Raw genomic sequence first — 22,543 nt, 5'->3', positions numbered from 1 at the left:
TGCGCTGGCGCACGGCGGAGGCTGCTCGTCCCCGGGCAGGTAGGAGGGGGTGAGGATGGGGGGGATTTGTATGGGGGGGGGGACACACAGACAGATCGGGGGGCACTGGGAGACAGGGTGGAGCGGGGCACCGGCAAGGAGCCAGCCCCCCGGGCACGTCCCTCCCCGCCGGCGGCTGCAGAGCCCCCCCCGCCCCGCAGCATCTGGGCAGGGGGTGCCCTGTGCCCCCCTCCCGCCGCGCCACATCTTTCCAGGGGTGTCCTGTCATCCAGCCCCCCCCCCCCCAGGGGGACCTTTCTCGGGCGTCATTGTAAACCCCTCCCGGGGCGCTGAGCCTCCCACCCCTGCCCTGCGGGCTCCCCTCCCAACAGCGGGAGCTGCCCCCGGGTAGTGGGGAGGGGGGCACAGCCCCCCCGGGCAGTGGGGCTGGGGGTCGAGTCACCCCGAGGGGGTCTGGATGGGACCCCTGACTGGGGAGGAACACACAGAACCTCCCCTGGGTTGCCGGAGAGGGGATGAAGAAACACTGCGGGGGGGGGGGCGGTCCCAGCCTCACATAACTGGGGGGTCCAACTCTGCTGGGCTTCCCCTCCTGGAGACTCCTGTTTTTCTTGTGATCCCAAAGAAAAGAGGGGCTTCTGGGGTGCGGAGCCCCCTCCCTACTTTGGGTAAGACAGCGGGTGCACTGAAGCCCCTCATGCAGCCATGAAGCCCCCCCAGACCCATCCTCTCCTCCCCACAGGGGTGACAACACAGCCTTGGGGCGGGGACAGCGGGTCAGGGTCCCCCCCAGGGCCGCTGGTGTGAGGACCTGGGGTGTGTGACCAGATGCTGGATGCCCACCCTGACCTCCTGGCCCTTCTGTGCTCCCAGGGGACACCCCGGTGGGATGGGGTGTGCCTGGTCCCCCAGGGCTGTGGGCACCCTGAAGTGGGGAGGGGGCCCCGGGCAGAGCCCTGCAGCCCCCCAACCCTCCCCGGGGCTCCAGTGCCAGCCGGAGGCATCAAATATTAACGGAGGCAGCAGAGGAGCTGAAAATAACCCTCCCTCCAAGGGAGCTGACCCAGATCCCGCCAGCCCCAGAGCTGGGCTGGACCCACAGCCCCCACCAGCACCCTGTGGGGACCCAGTCCAGCCCCTTCTCCTCCCCTGGGCTGCTCTGCCCTCCTGATGCCAGCCTATATATCGCCCATAAATTATGCAAATGAGCTATAAGTGCTTATTACGCAAATAGGAGGGTCTGGCGAGGGGGGTGGTCCCTGGGGCTGGCTCAGAGAGGCCAGTGGGGATGGAAGGGGCCGCAGTGACGTCTGCCCGGGTGTCTGGGGGCTGCCAGGGAGCTCTGCCCTGTCCCTCTCCCCTCCTGTAGCCCACAGGGACCCCCCCAAGCCGGGCCAGGGCCCTGTCCCACCGCAGCCCTCGTCCCGCGGGACGGCCGGAGCCCCCCAGAGCCATGGGGAAGCAGAACAGCAAACTGCGCCCTGAGATGCTCCAGGACCTGCGGGAAAACACTGAATTCTCCGACCTGGAGCTGCAGGGCTGGTACAAGGGCTTCCTGAAGGACTGTCCCTCTGGCATCCTCAACGTGGAGGAGTTCAAGAAGATCTACGCCAACTTCTTCCCCTACGGAGACGCCTCCAAGTTCGCCGAGCACGTCTTCCGCACCTTCGACACCAACGGCGACGGGACCATCGACTTCAGGGAGTTCATCATCGCCCTGAGCGTCACCTCCCGTGGGAAGCTGGAGCAGAAGCTGATGTGGGCCTTCAGCATGTACGACCTGGATGGCAACGGCTACATCAGCCGGGAGGAGATGCTGGAGATCGTGCAGGTACCGGGTTCCCGCGCCCCGCCGCGGCTCCTCCCGCCTGTCACCTGGGCAGGATGGTGGCTGTCACCTCCTGGGATGCAGGCAGGTTGGGGACATGCACCCTGTGGTACCCCCAGGGTGGGGCTTGGCTGTGCTGGGGACAAAGCCTGTTGCTGTCTGCAGGGAGCCATGGCTGCAGGGATCAGCTGCCCCAGGGCATTCCCTGATCCTTCCCTGGGGACTCTGTCACCTCATCCCAGGGCTCTTCCCACTGGCCCTACTCACCATCCTCCCAGGGTGGGACTAGGGGCAAGCAGCCATCCCCATGCACCCCGGGGCAGAGAGACAAGGTGCCAGCAGCCCAAGGAGTTGCTCTCCTTGCCCAGACCCCGGCCCAGTAGCATCGGTAGGTGACCCTTGAGGTCACTGTGGTGGCAACTCAGTGGACATCTGCTCCCTGCAGCAGGTCCCATCTGCCTCCTGCAGCCAGGTTGTTTCCATGGGGCTCTTGCTTGTCCCCACCCCAGCCCCATGGGTGTGGGGAGGGTGTGAAACACCAGCTCCCTGCCCAGGGCAGCCAGGCCCAGAGCTCTATGTCCCCATTTTGGGTGGGCACTGTCAGGCACCCACCCTCATCCCCTGTCTCCCTCTCCCAGGCCATCTACAAAATGGTCTCCTCCGTGATGAACATGCCTGAAGATGAGTCGACTCCGGAGAAAAGAACAGAAAAAATCTTCCGACAGATGGATACTAATAATGATGGTAAATGAGAGATGGAGGGGATTAAGGGAAAGGTCTCCGGGCTAAATCCGGGGTTCTTAGAGGAGCCGCACGCACGCTGATTAAATGGCTCATGTCTGCTGGGGCAGCCCGAGGGGCTCAGTGTGCCCCCCACCCCACATCCATCCTGCATCCCACCCTGCATCCTGCCTCCTGCCCACCACCCCCCATCCATCCCACATCCCACCCTGCATCCATCCCACACCCCCAAGAGTGCTCGTCCCAGGTGGGTGGGGGTCCATGGTGGGTGTGTGCACCCAGGAAGGGGTGGTGGTCTCTGGGCTGAGCTGTGTGTCCTGTCACCCCCAGGCAAGCTCTCGCTGGAGGAGTTCATCATAGGTGCCAAGAGTGACCCATCCATCGTGCGCCTGCTGCAGTGTGACCCCAGCGGCACCGCGCAGCTCTGAGCCCCACGGATCCCCCACAGCCCCCACGGATCCCCCACAGCCCCCCAAGGCCCCTCATGGCACCACGCCGTTCCCCCCCCCCCCCCAACCCTTCAGCCAGTCACTGCCACTGTCCCCTGCCCGGCCCTCATGGTCCCCACAGCCGTGTCCCCACCACCCCGAGCTGGGAGAGAGCTGGAGCTGGGGGGGATGGTCCCCACTGCCGGGGGCTCCCACCCCAGCTCCACTGGGGGAAGGATGGAGGGAGGGTCTGCCCCCCTGGGGCTCGGAGCAGGGGGACAACCCAGCCTGGTGGGCAAAGCTACTGCTGTGTCTCTGGTGGGCGTGGGGACACAGCCCAGGGGACAAAGAGCTGGTGGCTCGGGGCCCCCCCCAGCACCCCCCGCATGCACACACGGTGGGGCCAGCCCAGCCCCTTCCCCACAGCCCCACGGGCAGGGGCCACGGGGAGGGGATGAGCTCCTGGCCTTTTAATACCCACAGAATAAAGTCTGTCAGTGCAATCAGAGGTGGGAAAGGACCTGTTGGGACCCAGGAAAAGGTTCCTCCCTACAGGGTCCAGATCCAGCTGGGTCACTCCCATTGCTGCAGCTCTAGGTGATCCGAGGCCACAGGGATGGGCTCGTGTGTCTTGGCTGGTGGCATCCAGGGGATGTGTTCCTGCAATAAGTGGGCTGGGGGACAGCTGGGTTCCCTCGTGTGGCTGGGACAGGGCAGGGCTGGGGACATCCCTTGGGTCCCTGCTCAGAGCCGGGCAGTTTCCACACTGTCCAGCCTCAGCAAGCCCAGGCACTGCCCAGAGCTGGGGGTCTCCACAGGGACCACCTGCAAGGAGACCTGCAAGGCAGAGAGATGGCTGAGATGGGGACTCAGATCTTCAGTTCAGCAAGTCCTGCCCTTGGCCAGGAGCCCCGGAGCCCAGAAAGGTCCAACCCAGATCAGATGGGTCCATCCCAGCCCAGACAGGTCCATCCCAGCCCAGAGGGGTCCATCCCAGCCCAGAGGGGTCCATCCCAGCCCAGAGGGGTCCATCCCCGCCCAGAGGGGTCCATCCCAGCCCTGCACAGGAGCAGGCTGGTGCAGAGCCCAAGGACCAGGGATCACCTTCCTCCGGTGCGTCCCGCGGCAGCAGCGGCCGAGGCGGAGCAGGCGCAGGATGAGCAGGAGGCAGCGGATCCCGAAGACGATCCCCAGGGAGTCGAGCAGGAGGGAGGTGACCCAGAGGCACAAGGTGGAGCTCTGCAGGGACACGAGGCGTCAGGTCCCCGGCGCGCCCGCCCCGTCCCCGGCGCACCCGCAGCTCCCTGGGGACTCACGTAGACGCGGGTGGGATCGAAGGGGCACTGGTGGGACACGGGGGCAAGGGCGACCTTGGTGGGGGTGCAGGGGGCCAGCAGGGCCCGGCCTTGGTCGCCCAGCGTCAGCCCGATGGCCACAGCCAGCCCCAGCAGGCAGCACAGGCAGGAGCCGCAGCTGGCGGCGCTCAGGGCCAGCACCCCCCAGGGCTGCGGGGGGAGAGAGAAGAGGCAGCGCGGCCGGGCCGGGCTCTGGGAAGGTCCCCGAGCCGCAGAGGACACGGCAGCGGGGGGTGGGCACAGCGTGGGGGGCGGTGGGGCTGGGGGCTTACGAGGGCGGCAGGGGCCGGGCAGCGGGACAGCAGGAGGGCAGCGAGTCCGCAGGAGATGGTCTGTGGGGAAGCACGGGGAGGTCAGAGGCACAGAGCACCCACCCACCCCGGGGACACAGGTCCCCTCTCCCTGCTGACCCTTTCCCAGGAGGCTCTTCTGGCCAGTCTGGCATGGCTGGAGGGGCCTGTGCTTCACCTTCCCCAGCCTCCACCCAGGAACAAGTCCCTGTGAACTTAACTCTCCAGGTTTTGGGCTGGAAAGTCTTATTTAGAGCCGAGGAGGTAGAGCAATGTCCATCCCACCTCCCCCTGCATCCCACCCCGTGTCCACACCACACCCATCCCTCCTCCCCCTGCATCCCACCCCGTGTCCACACCACACCCATCCCTCCTCCTCCTGCCCCCCCGTGGCACCAGCAGAGCAGCGATGGCCGAGGTGACGTTGGTGACACCGTACAGCAGGGAGATGGGGTCCTGGGGGTCGACCACAAAGCGGAGGACGATGCCGTGGACGAGGCCACCAGCGATGAAGTTGAGGTGCCCGATGATGAGGAGGATGAGGCCCGTTTTCATCAGGACCCTTTGGTGGCTGCTGGGATCAAGGTGGCCTGGGAGGGAGAGGAGGACAAGGAGGTGGCACAGAGTGGGGGTGGCCAGCAAGGCCACAGGGTGTTTGGGGACAGCCCCAGAGGATGTGCCCCATATGCTGGTGGGGGATGAGACAGATGATGTGGTGGCAGTCACTGACAGCCCAGGTATGCAAACCACTGCTCCAACCTGCTCTCCTGGGACCAGGGTGGTGGTGTGGGGCCAGCAGCCATGAGGACAGGCTTCCCCCATGGGCCTGGGAAGGGCTGGGGCTCCCTGGAACCAGGAGAAAGCTCTAGGGAGAGCAGCACCCACAAACAGCAGCTCTTGGGGAGAGCAGCACCCACCCACGACTGCTTCAGGACTGGGTTTTGGCACCCGGTGCTTTGAGGAGCAGCAGCAGCAGCAGCCACCAGGCTGTTCCCCCCCCCAGAACACACCCCAGACCCACTCATCCTCCCACACCACTCAGCTCTTTCCCTGACCCTGTCCCGAGCCCCTTGACTCCCCTCCCTGCCTCAGTTTCCCCTGCAGCAGGACAGAGCTGGAGCCACAGGCAGGGCTGGGCACCCTCCTGTCACCATCCCCACCCCAGACCCAGACTCACCCACTTGACACATCTCCACAGGGCCAGGATCAGGCCATCAGAGCCCCTCGATGTCCCCAGGGCCACTCCTGCCTGCAGCCCCCAGGTTGGCAGCTGGATTCATTGGGGTCCTGGGCAGGCTCAGGTCCCTGGAGCTGCTCACCTGCTGCACCCCAGTGTGGCTCCAGTTCCTGTCAGACCAGCTCCCCAGGACCAACAAAAGCTTAACTCCACCTTCCCCTGCTCCACCAAGGGGAAGCACAGCCCTGTCCCCACCCCTCTGCTCCATCGGCTCGTGCTGTGACATGTTGTGCTGTGACATGTTGTGCTGTGACATGCCACCTCATCCACTTCCCATCCATCCCTGCCACCCCCACCTCAGGTCCATCCACACTCAGCGAGGGCAGCAGGCTGGGATCCAGCCAGGTGGGTCCAAAGCCACGGGCTGAGGAGCTGGGAAGGGGCAGCCCCTCCAGGTGGGATGCTGCTGGGCCACGGAGCAGAGACCAGCACTGTCACGTACCGAGGACCAACCTGCAGAGAGAGGGAAGAGCAGAGGGGTCAGGGCTGGTGCTGACTTCCCAGGGGGTGACTCAGAGGAGCCAGTTTGGTGGCAATCGTCCTCACAAAGCTTCTGGGGAAGTTACAATACCTTGACAAGGTGGCTGTGGGGAGAGGAACACAGGGTGTTTTGGGGAGCCCTCCCATGCTCCTGGGAGATCCTTGCCAGGAGATCTCTGCAGAGAAACTTGCAGACATGAGGCACCCACCATTTAGTGACAGGGACAGCAACATGGCCCTGGCTCTGGGGGCTGGACTGGGAAAGGACCTGGTCCCACCCAAGGCTCAAAGACACTTTTCCCTAGTGTCCCACATGAGCTACCAGCCCAGCCCTCAGCTTCCTCAGATCCCTTGCACCCAGCAGTGCTTGGAGTTTGGCTCAGCACAGGATTAGTCCCCTCTTTTAACCTCTCCCCCAACCCTGCTGTCCAGGGAGGGGGGAGAAGAGAGACCCCCCCTCCCTGCCACAGCTCCAGGACAAAGCAGATCCAGCCACGTGCACCATCCCCAGCACCCAGACCCAGGCTGTCACACCAACACTTCCTAGAGGAGAAAGAGATGTCCCCATTTTCTCCACGCCTGGGACTGGGGCAGCATTTCCAGAGGCTGGAGCCAAGGGCAGAGGCAGCCAGAGGATTTCACCACATCCTTGGGAAGGAGGAGCTGGATGCGAGTCGAATGACAACGAGAGTCTTTATTCAAATAGTCCCTTGGGATGTTTGCAGACGTACAGACACACGTACATATTTACACTCTTACACACCTCACAGAGCTTGAATCAATAAATTAAAACAAAATGAGGGTGGGGGATTATTTTGTTGGGTTTGGGTTTTTTTTCCTCTTTTTTTTTTTTTTTTTTTCCCCTTTTTTGTCACGTAAGAAACAGCAGCTCCCCCAGGCCAGGCTGGGGAACCAGCTGGAGAACAACAGAAGCCAACATGGACACAGCCCTGGGCCCTCCCCTCCCCCAGAAAACTAAAAATGCAATGAAACCAAGTGTGCTTCTCAGCAGGAGGCCCCTTCATACTCGGGCTTCGATGCACTCCAGTTTGACCATCTCGTCCAGCCTGCAGCCCTCAGCTTGGGCACAGTGGCTCAGGTGGGCACTTGGGCTCTCGGCACCTCTCGCTCTGGGGGTCTGGGGGCTGGGGAGGGGCTGGGGGCTGCTGGGGACAGGCTGGGGACAGGCTGCTGCAGTCTGAGAGCAGGGGGAGCTGCACTCGTCCGAGGGGATGTCGGGCACGTCGTCCGACTGACTGTCCGAGCTCTCCAGGTCGCTCCTTATGCTCTCGGGCTGGGCCAGGGTGATGTCCCAGGTTTTGCTGGCAACACAGTCCCTTTGCTCACAGATTTGGTGCTGGCACAGCTGCTCCTGCTCTTCCTCCTCCTCTTCCTCATTCTCTGCCATTTGGGTGTGGACGTGCAGGGAATCCTCTGTGCTGCTGCCACTGGCCAGTTGGTAGTGACTTGGTTTGGCTTCGATGTCCACCTGGATCTCCATGTTATTGCACTCCCTGCAGAAACAAGCAGCCTTGTGTTACTGGGCAGAGTTACTGGGTGCAGCTGGGTCACTGCATCACCGTACTGGGAGGATCACCTTTCCCAGACATGAATAAGGTGCTGCTCATCACCCCAGAGCACCTGGGAAACAGCAGCACCCACTGCTCTTCCTGAGCCCTCCTAACAGCAGCAAGGTCATTCCCAGCCTGAGAGTCAGGAACCAAGCTGGGAAAGCACCAGAGTCCCCATGAGCAGCCAGGAACAGACCTTGAGGGTCCTGGGCTGCAGATCCCCTCCTCAATCTCCACACTATACCTGGAGGCTGTTCCCAAACTGTCCTCAGTTCTCTTTCTGTGTGAGGAAGAGGACTGAGCCACTTGCCAGCTCCAGAAGAGCAGGCTGGCACAACTACAGTCAGCCCACCACCCACAGCAGCTCCACTACCAACACCCTTCCCACCATGACACGCCCTCCTACCTGTCCTGGGGGTTGTAGGAGCTGATGATGGAACCAGCCATGGCTCGAGTGCTGGCATTGTCACTGATGGCCCCCAAGCTGACCGAGTCTTTGGGGAAGATCTCCTTCTGGACATCTGCCTGAACTTCCAGTCTGCAGAAAAGAAGAGGATTCCTCAGAAATGCCTGAGATGGTCCCCAAGGGGCATCAACCAGTCACTGTTTGTCATGGGAAGGCAAGAGGCCCTCTCTGCTGGCCCAGCTCAGAGTTTAACCCCAACAGTTCCTCTCATTTAGTCTCATTTTTGGCTCCCTTTAGCTGAACTCGTCCTGTTTTCCCTGATGAAGGTAAAGCTGTGTTTGTGTCCATGACTCACACCTTTCCTGTGAAGAACCAATTTCTACAGATCCAGCACCCAGCCACGATTATATCCTGGTTGCTGCAGCAACATGTGTCTAATTACCCAGCAAACTGACTCACAGGCAAGTTTGGAGGAAAACTGTGGTGTAACCTCCTGACTTGGGAAGCAGTGACCCTGCTGGCTATGGGCCACAGGAGAACAGGGAGCACCAGAGCCTTTAGGCTGGGAAGGGAGGACTGGAGTATCTTTAAGCAGGACATCTCTGTCGTGTTCCCAGTTAAGCTGGAGAATCATAGAATCATATAATAGAATCATGGAATGGTTTGGGTTGGAAGGGACCTTCAAGATCACCTAGATCTTGCCCCCCTGCATGGGCAGGGACAAATCCCACCAGCCCAGGTTGCTCCAAGCCCCATCCAACCTGCCCTTCAACACTGCCAGGGATGGGGCAGCCACAGCTTCCCTGGGCAACCTGGGCCAGGGTCTCACCACCCTCACACCCAAGAATTTCCTCTTCATGTCCAACCTCAATCTCCCCTCTGCCAGTTTTAATCCACCACCCCTCATCCTCTGACAAGAACCAGCTCTGCAGTTTCCAGAAGCTCAACAGGGACAGAAACTTCCTGATCTTCTGTCCTCCTTGCAAGAACCAGCCAACCACCAACTCCAGCAGTAACCCGGTCAGTGGGGACTAGTCATCCAACAACAAACCAAGAAGCAAAACCACCAGGACATGAACTTCCAAGCCAAGACCACTCAAAGAACTCCGGGAAGCTCCCCAAAATAAACCTGCTCCACCACCAGGTGGGTGCCCCCCCAGGTCAGTTACCTGCTGTACTTGCCCTTGCCCCCTGAGAGGACCCCCCCGCTCAGGGTGCCCCCCGAGAGGGCAGCGAAGCTGGCGGTCTCGCTGTAGTTGCCCTGCATGACGCTGAGCCCGTCGGTGGGGCTCCCACTGGTGCTCAGCACACTGGTCAGCCCCTCGATGCTGCTCTCCCCGATGCTGGGGTTCTTCAGGGCTCGCCAGGCGTCGGCCACTGTGGGGAGGGAGAGCAGAGGGGTGGGGGATCAGAGGCAGGGGAGGGCTGGGTTGCCACCCAGCTGGTGTCTGGTCTCTGTTTGCCTCCCCGGAGGTGTTGCTCTCAGCTTGGCCACCAGCAGAAGGCTGAAGATTCCAGCCAAACCCGACTCACGTTCAGATTTGGGAAGTCCTAAGGCCACCACTTGATTACAAAGAGGCAACGACAGGATCTTGCCTCACCCCCTCCCTCCCCCAGCCACCCCGTTACCTGTGATGGGTCCATCATCTTCGTCAAACTCGATTTTCACCCCTTTCCCGTTGGCTGTGCTGACCCCGCAGCCACCGCCCCGGCACAGCGAGATGGGCACCACGCCGTAGACATAGGCCAGCATGATGGGAACTCCAATACCTGGGGAACAGGGTGGGCTGAGTTAAGAGGAGCTTGAGGCTGGGCTGTGTTGGGCAGACAGAAACACCTCTTGGGGCAGGGACTCGCTCAGTTGGCTTTAAAGATGCTTTTCAAGGTTCCAGGCCCAGCTTTGCAGGCAGGTGGAGGATGAGACCTTGTTCATGCTGCTGCAGTGCAGGAGGAGGGGACCCCCAGGGCACAGACAGCCCCAGCTGAAGCCCCAGAACACCAGCCTGTGGGTAAGAGGCAGCTTCAGGTGTCAAGAGACTTCACCGCGGGCAACCGGTGCTCCAGACAATCCCTGTGCTGACTCCAGCACACCAGGATGTGCAGCCTGGATGTGGACTGGAGGGATGTGCCCAGAAGGGCACAGGGCAGCAGGACACCCCCCACCTCCCAGGCCTGGGCTACCCCTCTGTCTCAGTGACTGCTGGCCCAGCAGAAGGGAAAGGGACCAGGTCCACTTACCAACACTGACAGCAGCAATGACTGGAGAGGCAATGACAGACAGGGTGACCCCACCAGTAATTGCCAAGTTCCTCTTGTGCTTCGAGGTCTTCTTTCCCTCATACCTGCTGTGGATCTGATGGAAGGAGAAGCACCAGGTGAGAACAGAGCCTGGCCACGAGCAAACACCAGCAGAAGGCATGAAAAATCTTGTCATTTTACAGCCTTCTCAGCTGCATTAGCCCATCAAGAACCTCATCCTGACCCCACTGATCTCCTCACAGACCAGATCTAGAAGGTGGGTCTGTTTTTAAGAAGCAGGAGCTACAAAGACACTGCTGACCTGCCATATCACCCCTCTCAATGCCTCTTTATCAGACACACAACAGGGTCACACAGCAGGTCTGCATCACCACATGAGTGCCTGATCCAAGGCAAAGTGTGACACTCAGGGTCCAGCCACTGTCCCACGGAGCCCATCACCACGGGAGGTCTTAAAAAGGGACCAGGTTTCCCCTTGGCTACACCTGGCTCCAGGCAGAGGCACAAGAGCAATGCAAAAAGCATCTGAGAGGACCTCAGCCTGAAGGGCTATCAGCCACCACCTTCCCTCTCCCCACACAAAGCCCAAAAGATAAGACAAGCCCCAGAAGACCCAACTGAATTTTGGTCCTACGACAACATCCACCCTTCGTTATCAGCTCCAAATTTCTGCTCAGATGCCTTGAGAACTTCCCCCAGCTCCCCAGCTCCAGCCTTCTGCTCTCCACACTCACCTTCCTCCCCACGTACACCGGGATGCCAATGACCATGGCAGGAATGGCAATGCCAGCAATGAGGGAGATGCCCACGGGAGCGCCGATCAACGTCCCCAGCTGCCACAGGATCTTTTTTTTACGACTCCATGGCTTTTTGCCCCAGAATGTACAGCCAGAGGGGCTTCATGGGAGTTGGGGAAAAAACCAAAAAACAATAACATGAGCACCACAGCAGCTCCAAAGTGTTCCTGAGATCCCCAAGTTCAACTTCCACATGAACAAACCCCAAAATGTAGGAACTGGGTAGACAATACAGAAAAGGTTTCTCTGGTTTTCCCCATCAGGATTAATTTGCTCATCAAGGTGATTATCACACTACTGGGACTATGTTTAATACCCAGTGTGCCAAGACTTTGCCCCATCCCTGGCAGTGTTGAAGGGCAGGTTGGATGGGGCTTGGAGCAGCCTGGGCTGGTGGGAGGTGTCCCTGCCCATGCAGGGGGTTGGATCTAGATGATCTTTAAGGTGCCTTCCCACCCAAACCACTGATTCTCCAAGGCTGGCTGGAGGAGTTCCCTTCCCTTGTTGGCCTTCCATCCTCCTGCCTCTCCAATCAGTCATCAACATTTTCTTCTTTCTGACCCAAAGAGCTGAACTTTCTTCCCACTTCACAGCATGAGGGTGCTCTTCCACACCAGGAAAAACTCCTCCTGGTACAATTAATCATAGAACGGTTTGACTTGAAAGGGACCTTCAAGATCATCTAGATCCAGCCCCCTGGCATGGGGACACCTCCCACCAGCCCAGGTTGCTCCAAGCCCCATCCAAGCTGCCCTTCAACACTGCCAGGGATGGGGCAGCCACAGCTTCCCTGGGCAACCTGGGCCAGGGTCTCACCACCCTCACACCCAAGAATTTCCTCCTCATGTCCAACCTCCATCTCTCTTCTTCCAGTTTTAATCCATCCCCCCTTGTCCTCTCACTCCCAGCCCTTGTCCAAAGTCCTTTCCCAGCTTTCCTGGAGCCCCCTCAGGCACCAGAAGGCCACTGGTGCTGCTCCTCTCCTCACCTGAGGTAATGCAGGTCCGAGATCTCCTTCATGCAGAGCCAGCAGAACTCGCAGCCGCACACGGCGCACGTCATGTGGTTGCAGCTCCCGTCGTTCATCTTGATGATGTAAGCACTGCACCGTGGGCATGGCTTGATGTCATCAGCTGCAGGGAGGAAGGGTGGGATTGGTTAGGGGTGGACCTGCTGGAAGCAGCTCTGAGGAGAAGGATCTGGGAGTCCTGGGAGACCGTAAGACACGAGCCAGCAATGTGTCCTTGTGGCCAAGAGGGCAATGGAATCCTGGGGTGTGTGAGGAAGAGTGTGGTCAGGAGAGGCCATCCTACCCCTCAGCTCTGTCCTGGTGAGGCCACAGCTGGAGAACTGGGACCAGTTCTGGGCTCCCCAGTTCAAAAGAGCCAGGGAACTGCTGGAGAGAGTCCAGGGAGGGCACCAATGACTGGGGGATTGGAGCATCTCTCCTCTGAGGAAAGGCTGAGAGAGCTGGGACTGTTCAGCCTGGAGAGGAGAAGGCTGAGGGGAGACCTTATCAATGCCTACAAGTACCTCAGGGTGGGTGCAGGGAGGATGGAGCCAGACTCTGTCCCAGCGACAGGACGAGGGGCAACAGGGACAAGCTGGAACATGGGAAGTGCCATTGGAATATGAGGGAAAACTTCTTGACTGGGAGGGTGACAGAGCCCTGGGACAGGCTGCCCAGGGAGGGTGTGGAGTCCCCTTCTCTGGTGACAGTCACCTTGAAAGTTTATTGTAGCCTGGAATGGGATGTATTCCAGAACATGCTTAAATGCTGGGATCACTCATCCCTGCCCTGTGCTGGCCAAGGGAACAGTGTAAGAACAAACCATTACAAAACTGCTCCACTGAGGTGATTCATGGGCCAAGAACAACAGAACTGGGAGAAGACATCGGAGAAACTCCGAACTTGGCTTTCAAAAGCAGCCAAGAAGGGGCACGGGGTCTGCAGCCACCCAGTGCAGAGGCTGCCCAGTCCCCAGTCTGGTGCTGGCAGAGCAGGATGAGGCTCCTTCACCTCTTCCTTAACTCAAGTGGCACCTGGTGGCAGCGGGGCCGTGGCTGTGCAGCAGCTCAGGGCCCTGCTGGCAGCCCCTGCAGCGCTCGACAAGATGAAATCCAGCTGCTGAGACCAGCTCACACATCATTAATCACCACATTGAATCCAGCAAGAACGGGGTGGGGAAAAACCACTGTCTGAAGAACCTCCCATTCAGTGGTGAAGTGCAAAGCTCTTCCTGGCAGGGCTCTCCTCTAACGGGGTGTAAAAACTCAGAAGCTCTGTTGTTTCTTGCTGGTTTGTACCGCAGGCTGGGGCAGCATCTGTGCTGTTCATTATCAGGGAGGGACCTCTAACTGGGGCATGTTGAGCCTTGACACAGCACTAAGCCACCTCTGAACCACCCAGGGCAGCTCCATTCTAACATTTTAACTCCTGACACAGACAGCCAAGCAGGGTGTTTTGTTTGGGGGTAGGGCAGGACTGTATGAAATGGCCTCAGTGCCCATTTCCAGAGTCAATACAGTTATTATTAACAAACTCTAACTCAGCAGACACAGCAGCTCCTACCAGGCAGTGTAGGAGTCTGTGGGTTGGCATTTTTTTCTGTGCCTGACATTACAAACACCTAACAGTGCCCAGAAAGAGGCTCCCCACACTCAGCTGGGCATGAATGTGACTCCTCACTGTCGCAGCAGGCAAACTGGAGGAGTTGCAAAGCTAAAAAAGTACCTATTTGTTCAGGGTTTAGATCAGCAAGAAGCGAGAACATCCAAGATCAAAGCAGCCACAAGCCTAAGCAGGGTGGGTAAGGGAAGCTGCTGTGCTGTGGAGGGACCCAAAGCACATCATCACCTACTGATGGGTTCTGCATCCTTGAAGGAGCCCACTGGGTAAGTGATCCATGGGACAGCAAAGTGTCCTTGTGGCCAAGAAGACCAATGGTATCCTGGGAGGCATGAAGAACAGTGTGTCCAGCAGGTTGAGGGAGGTTCTCCTCCCCCTCTACTCTGCCCTAGTGAGGCCACAGCTGGAGTGTTTTGTCCAGTTCTGGGCTCCCCAGTTCAAGAGGGACAGGGATATACTAGGGGAAGTCCATCAGAGGCTACAAGAATGGTGAAGGGACAGGAACATCTGTCTTACGAGGAAAGGCTGAGAGACCTGGGGCTGTTTAGTTTGGGCTGTTTAGTTCCACCTCAACATGAGGAAAAACTTCTTTACTGTGAGTGTGATGGGGCCCTGGGACAGGCTGCCCAGAAGGGAGGCTCCTTCTCTGGAGACTTTCAAGGCCCGTCTGGAAGCATTTCTTTGTGACCTGCCCTAGGTGGTCCTGCTCTGGCAGGGGATTGGACTTGATTTTCAGAAGTCCCTTCTAACTCAAACCATTTTATGATTGCATGATGTGTTCCAGGGCACAGGAGAAGGGGAAATGACTTGGGGTTTCCCCCCTGCTCTGACCCGTGGCTGCTGGAAACCCTCTGCTGTGCCAGCAACATCCCCCACGGGGCACTAACCCCCTCAGCTTTGCCAGGATGGGCTTTTACACCCAAGTGGCCTTTCCTCAGCTTCACAGACATAACTGCAGCACTGAGTAAAGCCCTCCCCCCAAAAAAGTGTGACTCCATACCTGGGCCAGACTCCTGCCCGTAGCTGAGGCCCGAGGTGTGCTTGGTCCGCACGCGGAGCGCCTGAGCCCGCTGCTGCCGCGCCATGTCACACGTCTGGTTGGGGTGCCAGATCTGCTTGCAGTGGTAGCAGAACTCTGTCTGGCAGCCATCCCTCTCACAGGTCAGCTTGGGGCAGCTGGCACAGCCGTAGGCGATCACGGCGTAACTGGAGAGGGAAAGACACGGGGGGGGGGGGGGAGTCAGGGAAAGGCAGAGTTATCCCAGCGACAAGGGGATGATCCTTTTAACTCAGCCTGCCCGGGGTGGCACGGGAGGCTGTCACTGCCTGAGCTGCTCTGCTGGAAGCAGCTGCTTGAGGAGCTGTTGTGCTGAGCCACACGTGCTGTGACCCCAGGAGCCGGCAGCCGTGTTGTCCCCTGAGGCAGCTCAGTCCCCTCTCCCATCCCAGCACTTCAGGTCACTCTCCCTCTTGCAGCCTGCTCGCCCCACAGGTGGTTCCTGCAGGGCCTGAAACTCAGCAGGGCTAACTGGGTTACTCGGGGCAGACACCTCTGCTGCAGGCAGCTCAGACACTGCTTCTCTCCTCAGGAACTGCTGCCAGTTCTCACTCTCAACTCGCACAGACCAGATCTGCCTTGCCCGGTGTGCCCAGCTAACAGCTTGCTGTTCAATCACAGAGTTGTTCTGGTTGGAAAAGACCTGTAAGATGATCGAGTCCAACCATAACCCAACTCCACCAAGCCCAGTGCTAACCCATGTCCCTCAGCACCACAACTACATGGCTTCTAAACACCTCCAGGGATGATGATCCAACCACCTCCCTGGGCAGCCTGTGCTGGTGTTCAATGGCCCTTTCAGTGAAGAAGTTGCTTCTAATGTCCAATCTAAACCTCCCCTGGTTGCAACTTGAGGCCATTTCCTCTTGTCCTGTTGCTTGTTCCTTGGGAGAAGAGACCGACCCCTCCTCCAACCTCCTTTCAGGCAGTTGTAGAGAGTGAGAAGCTCTCTCTTCAGCCTCCTTTTCTCCAGGCTGAACACCCCCAGGTGGTGTCCCACTGGTGGTTGGGTTATCCCTATAGCCAAGGGTGGCATTTCACCCTCCTCTTATTTCTCCTGGTCCTTCCCTCAGCCACACGGAGCTGGAGAGCATCCAGGAGGTGCTGAGTGATTACAGGCAGTGCCACAGTGCCCTGATCCAGTGGATTGAGGTCTCCCCTCAGCCTCCTTTTCTCCAGGCTGAACACCCCCAGCTCCCTCAGATGCTCCTCATAAGGCTTGTGCTCCAGACCCTTCCCCAGCTCCTGGTGCTCTTTCCTGTGGCTAAACTCCAATTCCTTAGAACAGGCATGTGAGTGGATGTCACAGGGCTCAGAGGAGTCCAGGAAATCTGAGGTTGTCCCGGGCACTTCTATCAACCAAATGATTCTAAAACAGTGGAACAAGAGGTGTTCCCACATGCAGCCACCTCAAGAAGCAAGCTCTTGTTGATCTCCACAGAATAACCTTTTTAAAGAGCAGTGAAGAACAAGGCTCTGCCCCTGGAGCGCCCCAAAACTTGAGAAAAACCAACTGAATGAGCAAGAGAGGGAGGCCAGGTTCAGCCTGCTCCCTTGTCTGACAGCAGCTCCCAGAAGGAAGCGTGCTGGGTACACACAAGTCTGAGCAGCCTCACCAAGCACCATGACAGGAAAACTGACTTACACTCACCGAGGGTGAGGCTGTTTCCACTGGTAGGGGCTGAACTGAGCAGCTCCAGAAGCTCCTTCCGAGTTCTGTGACACCCATATGGCAAAGGGTGTTTTTGTTGCTCATCCTCAGGAATTCTGTCAGCGGCCAGGGGGAGAATAACTCCTATTTCAGGTTTTATATTTAGAGCTTGTGTAGCTCGAGTTGTATTGCCTCTTCTCAAGAGGCAGCAGCGTGAGAACTACTGAATGTGTCACACCACAATGATTCACACCCCGTGGGAGTCTGAGCAACTTCACCCTGCCAGGCATGATCGCCAAGGAAACAACCTCCCTGGGCCCAGCAGCCACCGTGAGATGGGGCCAATATTCCAGGAGAGATGGGATAAAAATGGCCTGGGAGGGACCAACTTAGCCCCCTCCCATGTATCCTGTCTAGGGAAGATACTGCTAAGCATCCCCACCCTGCCATGATCTTGCAGGCAAAGACCTACCCCTGGCAAGAACAGAAGTAGCTTCATCTGCCCAGCTGTGTTGTGACACATTACAGCAGGCTAGGAAAGCTCAGTGTCATATATTGAGCAACCCTGTGCTCCAAATTAACCCCTCACTAGAGATGGAGGGTTGGCTGTTGGTTTTTTTGGGTTTTTTCTAGACACTGGAGCAAATTCTGTGAGAAATGAACACCCTCACTGTTTGTATTTTATTCCTAGAGCTGAAATGACAAGCATCCCCAAAGCTGTGGGGAAGGAAACGAGGTGGCTGGTTGTTAGGGAAAGAAATAACATGTCTCTGAATTTAGGGTCAATTAGAAAGAGGTTGTTGAAGCCAAGTGCCCAGGATGAACCACAGCAGGATGTGGATGGCCAACACACGCCCCCTCCTCCCCTGACCTGGGACAAACAGCTGCTTCCAGGCTCAATCCCAGGAGACAAAAAGGGAAACTCTGCCTTTTCTCCGTGAAGCAACAGCAGTGAGACCCAGGAATGGCACAGCACCCTTCCCAGCCCACTCCTTGGATGGCCAGGAGTTGCCTCCATCCCTCCTCCTGCAGGAGTCAGAGCCTCACCAGCTGCCTCCAGCCTCTTTCACCGAGCTCAGCCCACACGGCTCTGCTTCCTTTAAGGTTCTGTTATTCTCCCAAGCATCTGGGAGAGATGCAGGATGACAGACCCTGGGCAGCAGAGCCTTGAGTGTAGCAAGGGGAGGGGGGGGGGGAAAAGCTGCAAACATAGAAAATTATTTGTATTGCGGTTGATGGCGCATCAATTGACCACTGTTTCCATGGCAACACACACCAGTGTTGTGCTGCTCCTCCTCCTCCCTGGCAGCAAAACCAAGCTCTTTCATTTAGGAAAGGCTGTGGAACGTGTGGGAGGGACAAGGTGCTGGGGGGGTGGCACAGGGCTTGTCCAGCAGCACCTCGGTGGTGGGTGGCACTGGGTGCTGAGCAGGGCTGAGCCCCCCGGCTCCACGCACAGCACCCCTGTGCTGGGGAAACCCACTGTGAATAATTCATCCCCTGGTTTTACAGCAGCACAGGGACACTAGGAAGAATGAATAGAGAGATTAATCCCCCTCCCTGCCAGAGGGCTGATTCCAAACAGCCTTTGTTCAAGTGCTACAGACACACCAGCAGCTCCTGGTCCACGACTCGCTCGAGCAGCACGGATCCACACGCTGCCAGGGCTTCAACAGCCCCATGGTCACTTCTTCCTTCCCCTGGGCAGCTCGAGGGAGGCTGCCCAGGCATGGCCTGCTAACCAGGGAGGAGGCTGGAGCTCACAGGGAGACCTGTGCATGACACAGCTCTGCCCAAATCCCTCAAAGCCACGGCAGGACCAGACTGGGTTAGTGTGACAGAGGCAACGCCCTCTGGGCCGTGCTGGGGTTGGCTCCTTCAAACCCAACAGCCTGGGTGAGGTACGTGGCGTTTACACCTGAGCACAGATAAATATCACAGCAGGCAAAGAGCTGAGATTCAGTGAGCAGGAACTGGATTTTCTCTGGCTGGTTAACAGCAGGGGCATTCCCTCTGCTATTGCTCCTTGTGCAGCACAACCTGCTTTATCTCCCTGATCTTATCCCCAGCGCTGCTGAAATATCAAGATCTCACACTCAATTCTGCTTCAGAAAGGAGCTAAGCTATTAACATTGCCCTCTGAAGAACTAAGCCCTTACACAGCACCGTGAAAAGGGCAACCTGAGCCAGGTTAACCCATTTGCATAGGGAGGCTATTACAAGGCTCTGATTAAATCTTGACAACCCTCCCACCAGGTTTTCCACTCTGACTGCTGGGCCAGACTTTCCTTTCATGTGCTTGCTACCCAGAATTGCAACCCAGGCTGAGTTCTAAGCTCAGCTTCTCTGCCCTTCTCTAAGTTTCCCAAACAAAGCCCTTTTCCAGGCAGCTTTGGCTTATGCTCAAACAGAAACCTAAAAGAGAAAATGAAAGCAACACGCAGATAATTATAAAGTCATCATGCTTGGCTGGGCTGACTTCTGGACAGACAGACGTTTCCTCACTTAGGCAATAGATAATGAGTCAACATCACTCCTCTGTGCCATGTACCCACATCCTTACTGGGAAAAAGTGACCGTTTACAGTTCCTCCTTCCCTGCTGTGGAAGCTCCAGGGTGTCCCTCAGCACTGTCCCCACAGCTGGCAGCAACACACTGGCAGGGAAACTCCCAGCTTCCCATCCGAGCAGAAAAAAGAGCTCTTTTTCTTTTTGTGTTAAGTGGGGAAACGATGGCTCAGCTAAAACCCCCTTCAAGTCCCATCACTTGTACCCAGTTTGTCTGTATTTCCACAATCCCCAAGGTCAAATTCTAGTCCTTTTAGTGAGGCAGTGAGGTCAGAGAAGTGGCATTCTGGTACCCCAGGCCCAAACTTGACTGCTGACAAGTGAGCAAGGAACACCTACAATGGGTAGGGCCAGATGTGTGTGGTGGTGGCAGCAGCTGTCCTGGGACCCCCTATGAGGACAGCGGGTGGGATGTCATCCCCAGGACCTGCTGGGGACACACAGCATCCAACTGGGACGGTGGCTCCAGGACCATCCCAGCTGGGACAATGTCCCCAGCTGTCCCAGGACCATCCCAGCTGGGATAACTGTCCCCAGCTGTCCCAGGACCTGCCCCTGGGTGGGGGTCTCCCTTACCTGAGCTATCCCAGGATGGGCACCACCCCACGGGGGACAGCGGGTCCCTCCTCCCCAGGCTGTCCCGGGACAGAGGGGGCATCACCTCCCGGGCCCCGCGGTGCCCCCGCGGTCTCACTCACCCGCAGTCGGGGGCCGGGCACCAGCGGCAGTCGGGGTCGGCGGCGAGGCAGCGGCGCAGCATGAACTCCTCGTACTTGGCGACGAGGTGCGGGGAATCGCGGAGCAGGCGGCGGATGTCGGCGGGGTTGAGGCGCTCGCTGCACTCGGGGCAGCAGATGTTGACGCGGGACTCGGTGATCTCGATGCGGAGGTACTGCCGCAGGCAGGCCCCGCACGACCGGTGCGGGCACGACAGCAGCCGCGGGGCGTTCTCCGCCGGCTGCCGCACCAGGCACAGCGGACACTCCAGCTCCTCTTCGCTCCCACCCTCCGGGACCACCGGCGATTCCTCAGGGGGCGGCGGAGGCGGCGGCGGCGGAGGCGGCGGGGCCGGCGGGGCGGCAGGAGGCGGCGGGGGGGTGGCGGGAGGCGGTTCGGCTTTGGCGCGGCGGCGGCCGCCGGCGGCGGAGGCGGCGGCAGCGGAGAAGACGCTCTGGAAGGAGAGGCGGCGGCGGCGGCCGGGCTTGGGGCACTTGGCGGCGGCCGAGTGGATGGAGGAAGAGCGCGGCGACTCGGAGTCCCGCTCGGAGCCCATGGCCGCTGGTCAGCAGCGATGTCCGAGGGTGGTTCCGCCGAGGGTGGTTCCGCCGAGGGTGGTTCCGCCGGGTCCCGCCGGGTCCCGGGGCCACCTCCGCCGCTCTGCAACGGCAGCGGCCGGGGCTGAGGGAGTGCGGCACCGCGCGCCGCGCCACGCCCCTTGCCCCGCCCCCTGCCCCCCCGCCACGCCCCCCGCCACGCCCCCTGCCACGCCCCTTTCCCCGCCCGTCAGCCGCCGCCGCCATTTTGGCCGCTGGCAGCGCCCCCGGGTAAGCGCGAAGCCCGAGGGTCCCGGGGCGGCGGAGGGGTCTGTCCGGGCCCCCCTCCCGCGGCAGCCCTGTCCCGAGTGGCTCTGAAGTACCTCGGCGGCCTGCGGCAGCGCGGTAGAGCTGCGATTCCCTCTCTACAGCTCGGTTCTCCTCAGCTTCCCGGCCCCCCTCAGCTTCTTCCCGGCCCCCCCTCAGCTTCTTCCCGGCCCCCCTCAGCTTCTTCCCGGCCCCCCTCAGCTTCTTCCCGGCCCCCCTCAGCTTCTTCCCGGCCCCCCTCAGCTTCTTCCCGGCCCCCCTCAGCTTCTTCCCGGCCCCCCTCAGCTTCTTCCCGGCCCCCCTCAGCTTCTTCCCGGCCCCCCTCAGCTTCCCATCTCCCCTCAGCCTCCCTCCCTCGGCGCCCGCAGGGCTTGCCCGGGGCACGGCTGCCCAGCCCGGGGGGGCCCACCGCGGCCTGCTGGCCTCCCCCCGCCGGGGCCTTGCTGCCCTCCCAGGCTGCTGGTGGGTTGTGGAGGGGCCTGGGGCTGCTCCCCCGGAGCAGTTTGCTTTTTAACATGTCTCTTGTTGGGGAGTGGGGTCTGTAATGACAGGATTCCCCTCTAAATGAGTTCACCTTACTGGTGCGTCTTGTCCCTTGCTGTGTTGCCTTCCTTTGTACTGTTTGTGGAGATTTACTTGCCCAGGAACCCCTCCCCAAGCACAGGGTTTAGCCTCTTTCTCCCAGAGGCACCAAAACTCCGACCCCCTTTCTTACTGCAAGTCGTGCAGAAATTTAAAAGCCTCTGTTTCCTTCCAGGGTTCCCCCGTGCCCGCAGGGGTCTGCCAGCCTCATCTCCCATTGAAAGGCAGATAACCTAACAGGAAGGATGCTGCCTCTTACAATGCAGGGGAGGCGAAGCAGAAAGATCTGCTGTGTCTATGAAATGCACATTAAATCAGCACAGAAGGGGCTGCTTTCCTCGTCGACTGTCAGCTTGTGACTGGACTGTAGCTATTCATGTGACGAGTGTGGCTTCATCAACTGTCTTCCAGCTATTGCCACTCCTGAAATAATTTCTCTCAGCAAAGCCTATTTGCATAGTTATTACCTGGCTCCTTCCTGGCTGTGGAGGGCCCTGGTCAGTGCCTCTGGGATGGAGAACAAGGTTTAGAGAACAGAACCTGGGCTGACAGCCGAAAGCAGCTGGTTCCGGTGCTCGTGCTGCCTGACTTGCTGTAGGCAAAGACCCCATGCCTGCCTGTACAGCAGACATAATGATGCTGCTTCCCTATTTGGTGGAGGGGTGAATGAAGACACAGGGAGAGTGAATCACCTGCATAAGAGCACACAGATGAAGCCTCCTCCTCTCCTAATACCCTTCAGCTCTCCTGTTACTTTCCCTACGCTGCTCTTCACTAATTCTGTGCCTGTTGCCCAGTGCTCATCCCAGGACTCCTGCTGCACCCAAGTCCTTCCCTACAGCCTATGATCCCCAGACATATGCCAGCTCTCCCTCACCTCTGCTGTGCTCCAGCGTTCCTGCCACAGCACACGTGGCTTTGGCCCAGCTGGAAGTTTTGGACCACACTTAGGATTGGCCTCAGAGTGTTAAATTCCTGCCTAGGATCAAGTAGGCTGTTATTAGCAAGCTGATTTAGTGAGGGAGCCAAACAGTCCTGCTCCAGGAGAGGCAGAGATACTCCCAGGGTGCCTGCAAAGCCTCTGG

The 22,543-nt window shown here is 59.1% G+C and overlaps 3 protein-coding genes across 3 annotated transcripts; 1 reads left to right on the top strand and 2 right to left on the bottom strand.

Moving 5' to 3' along the window:
* On the top strand, positions 1-3,083 carry HPCA (hippocalcin). Its single transcript, XM_051637701.1, has 4 exons — positions 1-39; positions 1,370-1,831; positions 2,467-2,572; positions 2,900-3,083. The coding sequence occupies exons 2-4, from the start codon at positions 1,454-1,456 to the stop codon at positions 2,995-2,997; spliced, it is 582 nt and encodes a 193-aa protein (XP_051493661.1). The 5' UTR covers positions 1-39; positions 1,370-1,453; the 3' UTR covers positions 2,998-3,083.
* Positions 3,084-3,741: 658 nt separating this feature from the next.
* Positions 3,742-5,612, bottom strand: TMEM54 (transmembrane protein 54). The gene is made up of 5 exons (XM_051638291.1): positions 5,039-5,612; positions 4,625-4,684; positions 4,314-4,502; positions 4,102-4,236; positions 3,742-3,834 (listed from the first exon to the last, which is right to left on the bottom strand). Exons 1-5 carry the CDS (start codon positions 5,462-5,464, stop codon positions 3,742-3,744), a joined length of 903 nt encoding a protein of 300 aa, XP_051494251.1. The 5' UTR covers positions 5,465-5,612.
* Positions 5,613-7,027: 1,415 nt separating this feature from the next.
* On the bottom strand, positions 7,028-20,618 carry RNF19B (ring finger protein 19B). The gene is made up of 9 exons (XM_051637692.1): positions 19,995-20,618; positions 15,022-15,227; positions 12,381-12,525; positions 11,330-11,492; positions 10,575-10,689; positions 9,966-10,106; positions 9,506-9,713; positions 8,337-8,468; positions 7,028-7,873 (listed from the first exon to the last, which is right to left on the bottom strand). Exons 1-9 carry the CDS (start codon positions 20,567-20,569, stop codon positions 7,381-7,383), a joined length of 2,178 nt encoding a protein of 725 aa, XP_051493652.1. The 5' UTR covers positions 20,570-20,618; the 3' UTR covers positions 7,028-7,380.
* Positions 20,619-22,543: the final 1,925 nt, after the last annotated feature.

The sequence above is a fragment of the Apus apus genome, chromosome 21 (genome assembly GCF_020740795.1).
Source record: "Apus apus isolate bApuApu2 chromosome 21, bApuApu2.pri.cur, whole genome shotgun sequence".
NCBI classification, from domain to species: Eukaryota; Metazoa; Chordata; class Aves; order Apodiformes; family Apodidae; genus Apus; species Apus apus.
This window is presented reverse-complemented; position numbering and strand designations above follow the sequence as displayed.

Excerpts from the sequence above, each read along its gene's own strand:
- TMEM54 (XM_051638291.1), bottom strand. The coding sequence starts at position 5,464 with ATGGGGGAAGCCTGTCCTCATGGCTGCTGGCCCCACACCACCACCCTG. Across the intron at positions 4,503-4,624 it reads GCCCGGCCCCTGCCGCCCTC|CCCTGGGGGGTGCTGGCCCT; the intron begins GTAAGCCCCCAG and ends CTCCCCCCGCAG. Across the intron at positions 4,237-4,313 it reads TCGATCCCACCCGCGTCTAC|AGCTCCACCTTGTGCCTCTG; the intron begins GTGAGTCCCCAG and ends GTGTCCCTGCAG.
- RNF19B (XM_051637692.1), bottom strand. The coding sequence starts at position 20,569 with ATGGGCTCCGAGCGGGACTCCGAGTCGCCGCGCTCTTCCTCCATCCAC. Across the intron at positions 15,228-19,994 it reads TGCCCGGCCCCCGACTGCGG|TTACGCCGTGATCGCCTACG; the intron begins GTGAGTGAGACC and ends TTCCCTCTCCAG. Across the intron at positions 7,874-8,336 it reads TCCTACAACCCCCAGGACAG|GGAGTGCAATAACATGGAGA; the intron begins GTAGGAGGGCGT and ends TTGTTTCTGCAG.
- HPCA (XM_051637701.1), top strand. The coding sequence starts at position 1,454 with ATGGGGAAGCAGAACAGCAAACTGCGCCCTGAGATGCTCCAGGACCTG. Across the intron at positions 1,832-2,466 it reads AGATGCTGGAGATCGTGCAG|GCCATCTACAAAATGGTCTC; the intron begins GTACCGGGTTCC and ends TCCCTCTCCCAG. Across the intron at positions 2,573-2,899 it reads GATGGATACTAATAATGATG|GCAAGCTCTCGCTGGAGGAG; the intron begins GTAAATGAGAGA and ends TGTCACCCCCAG.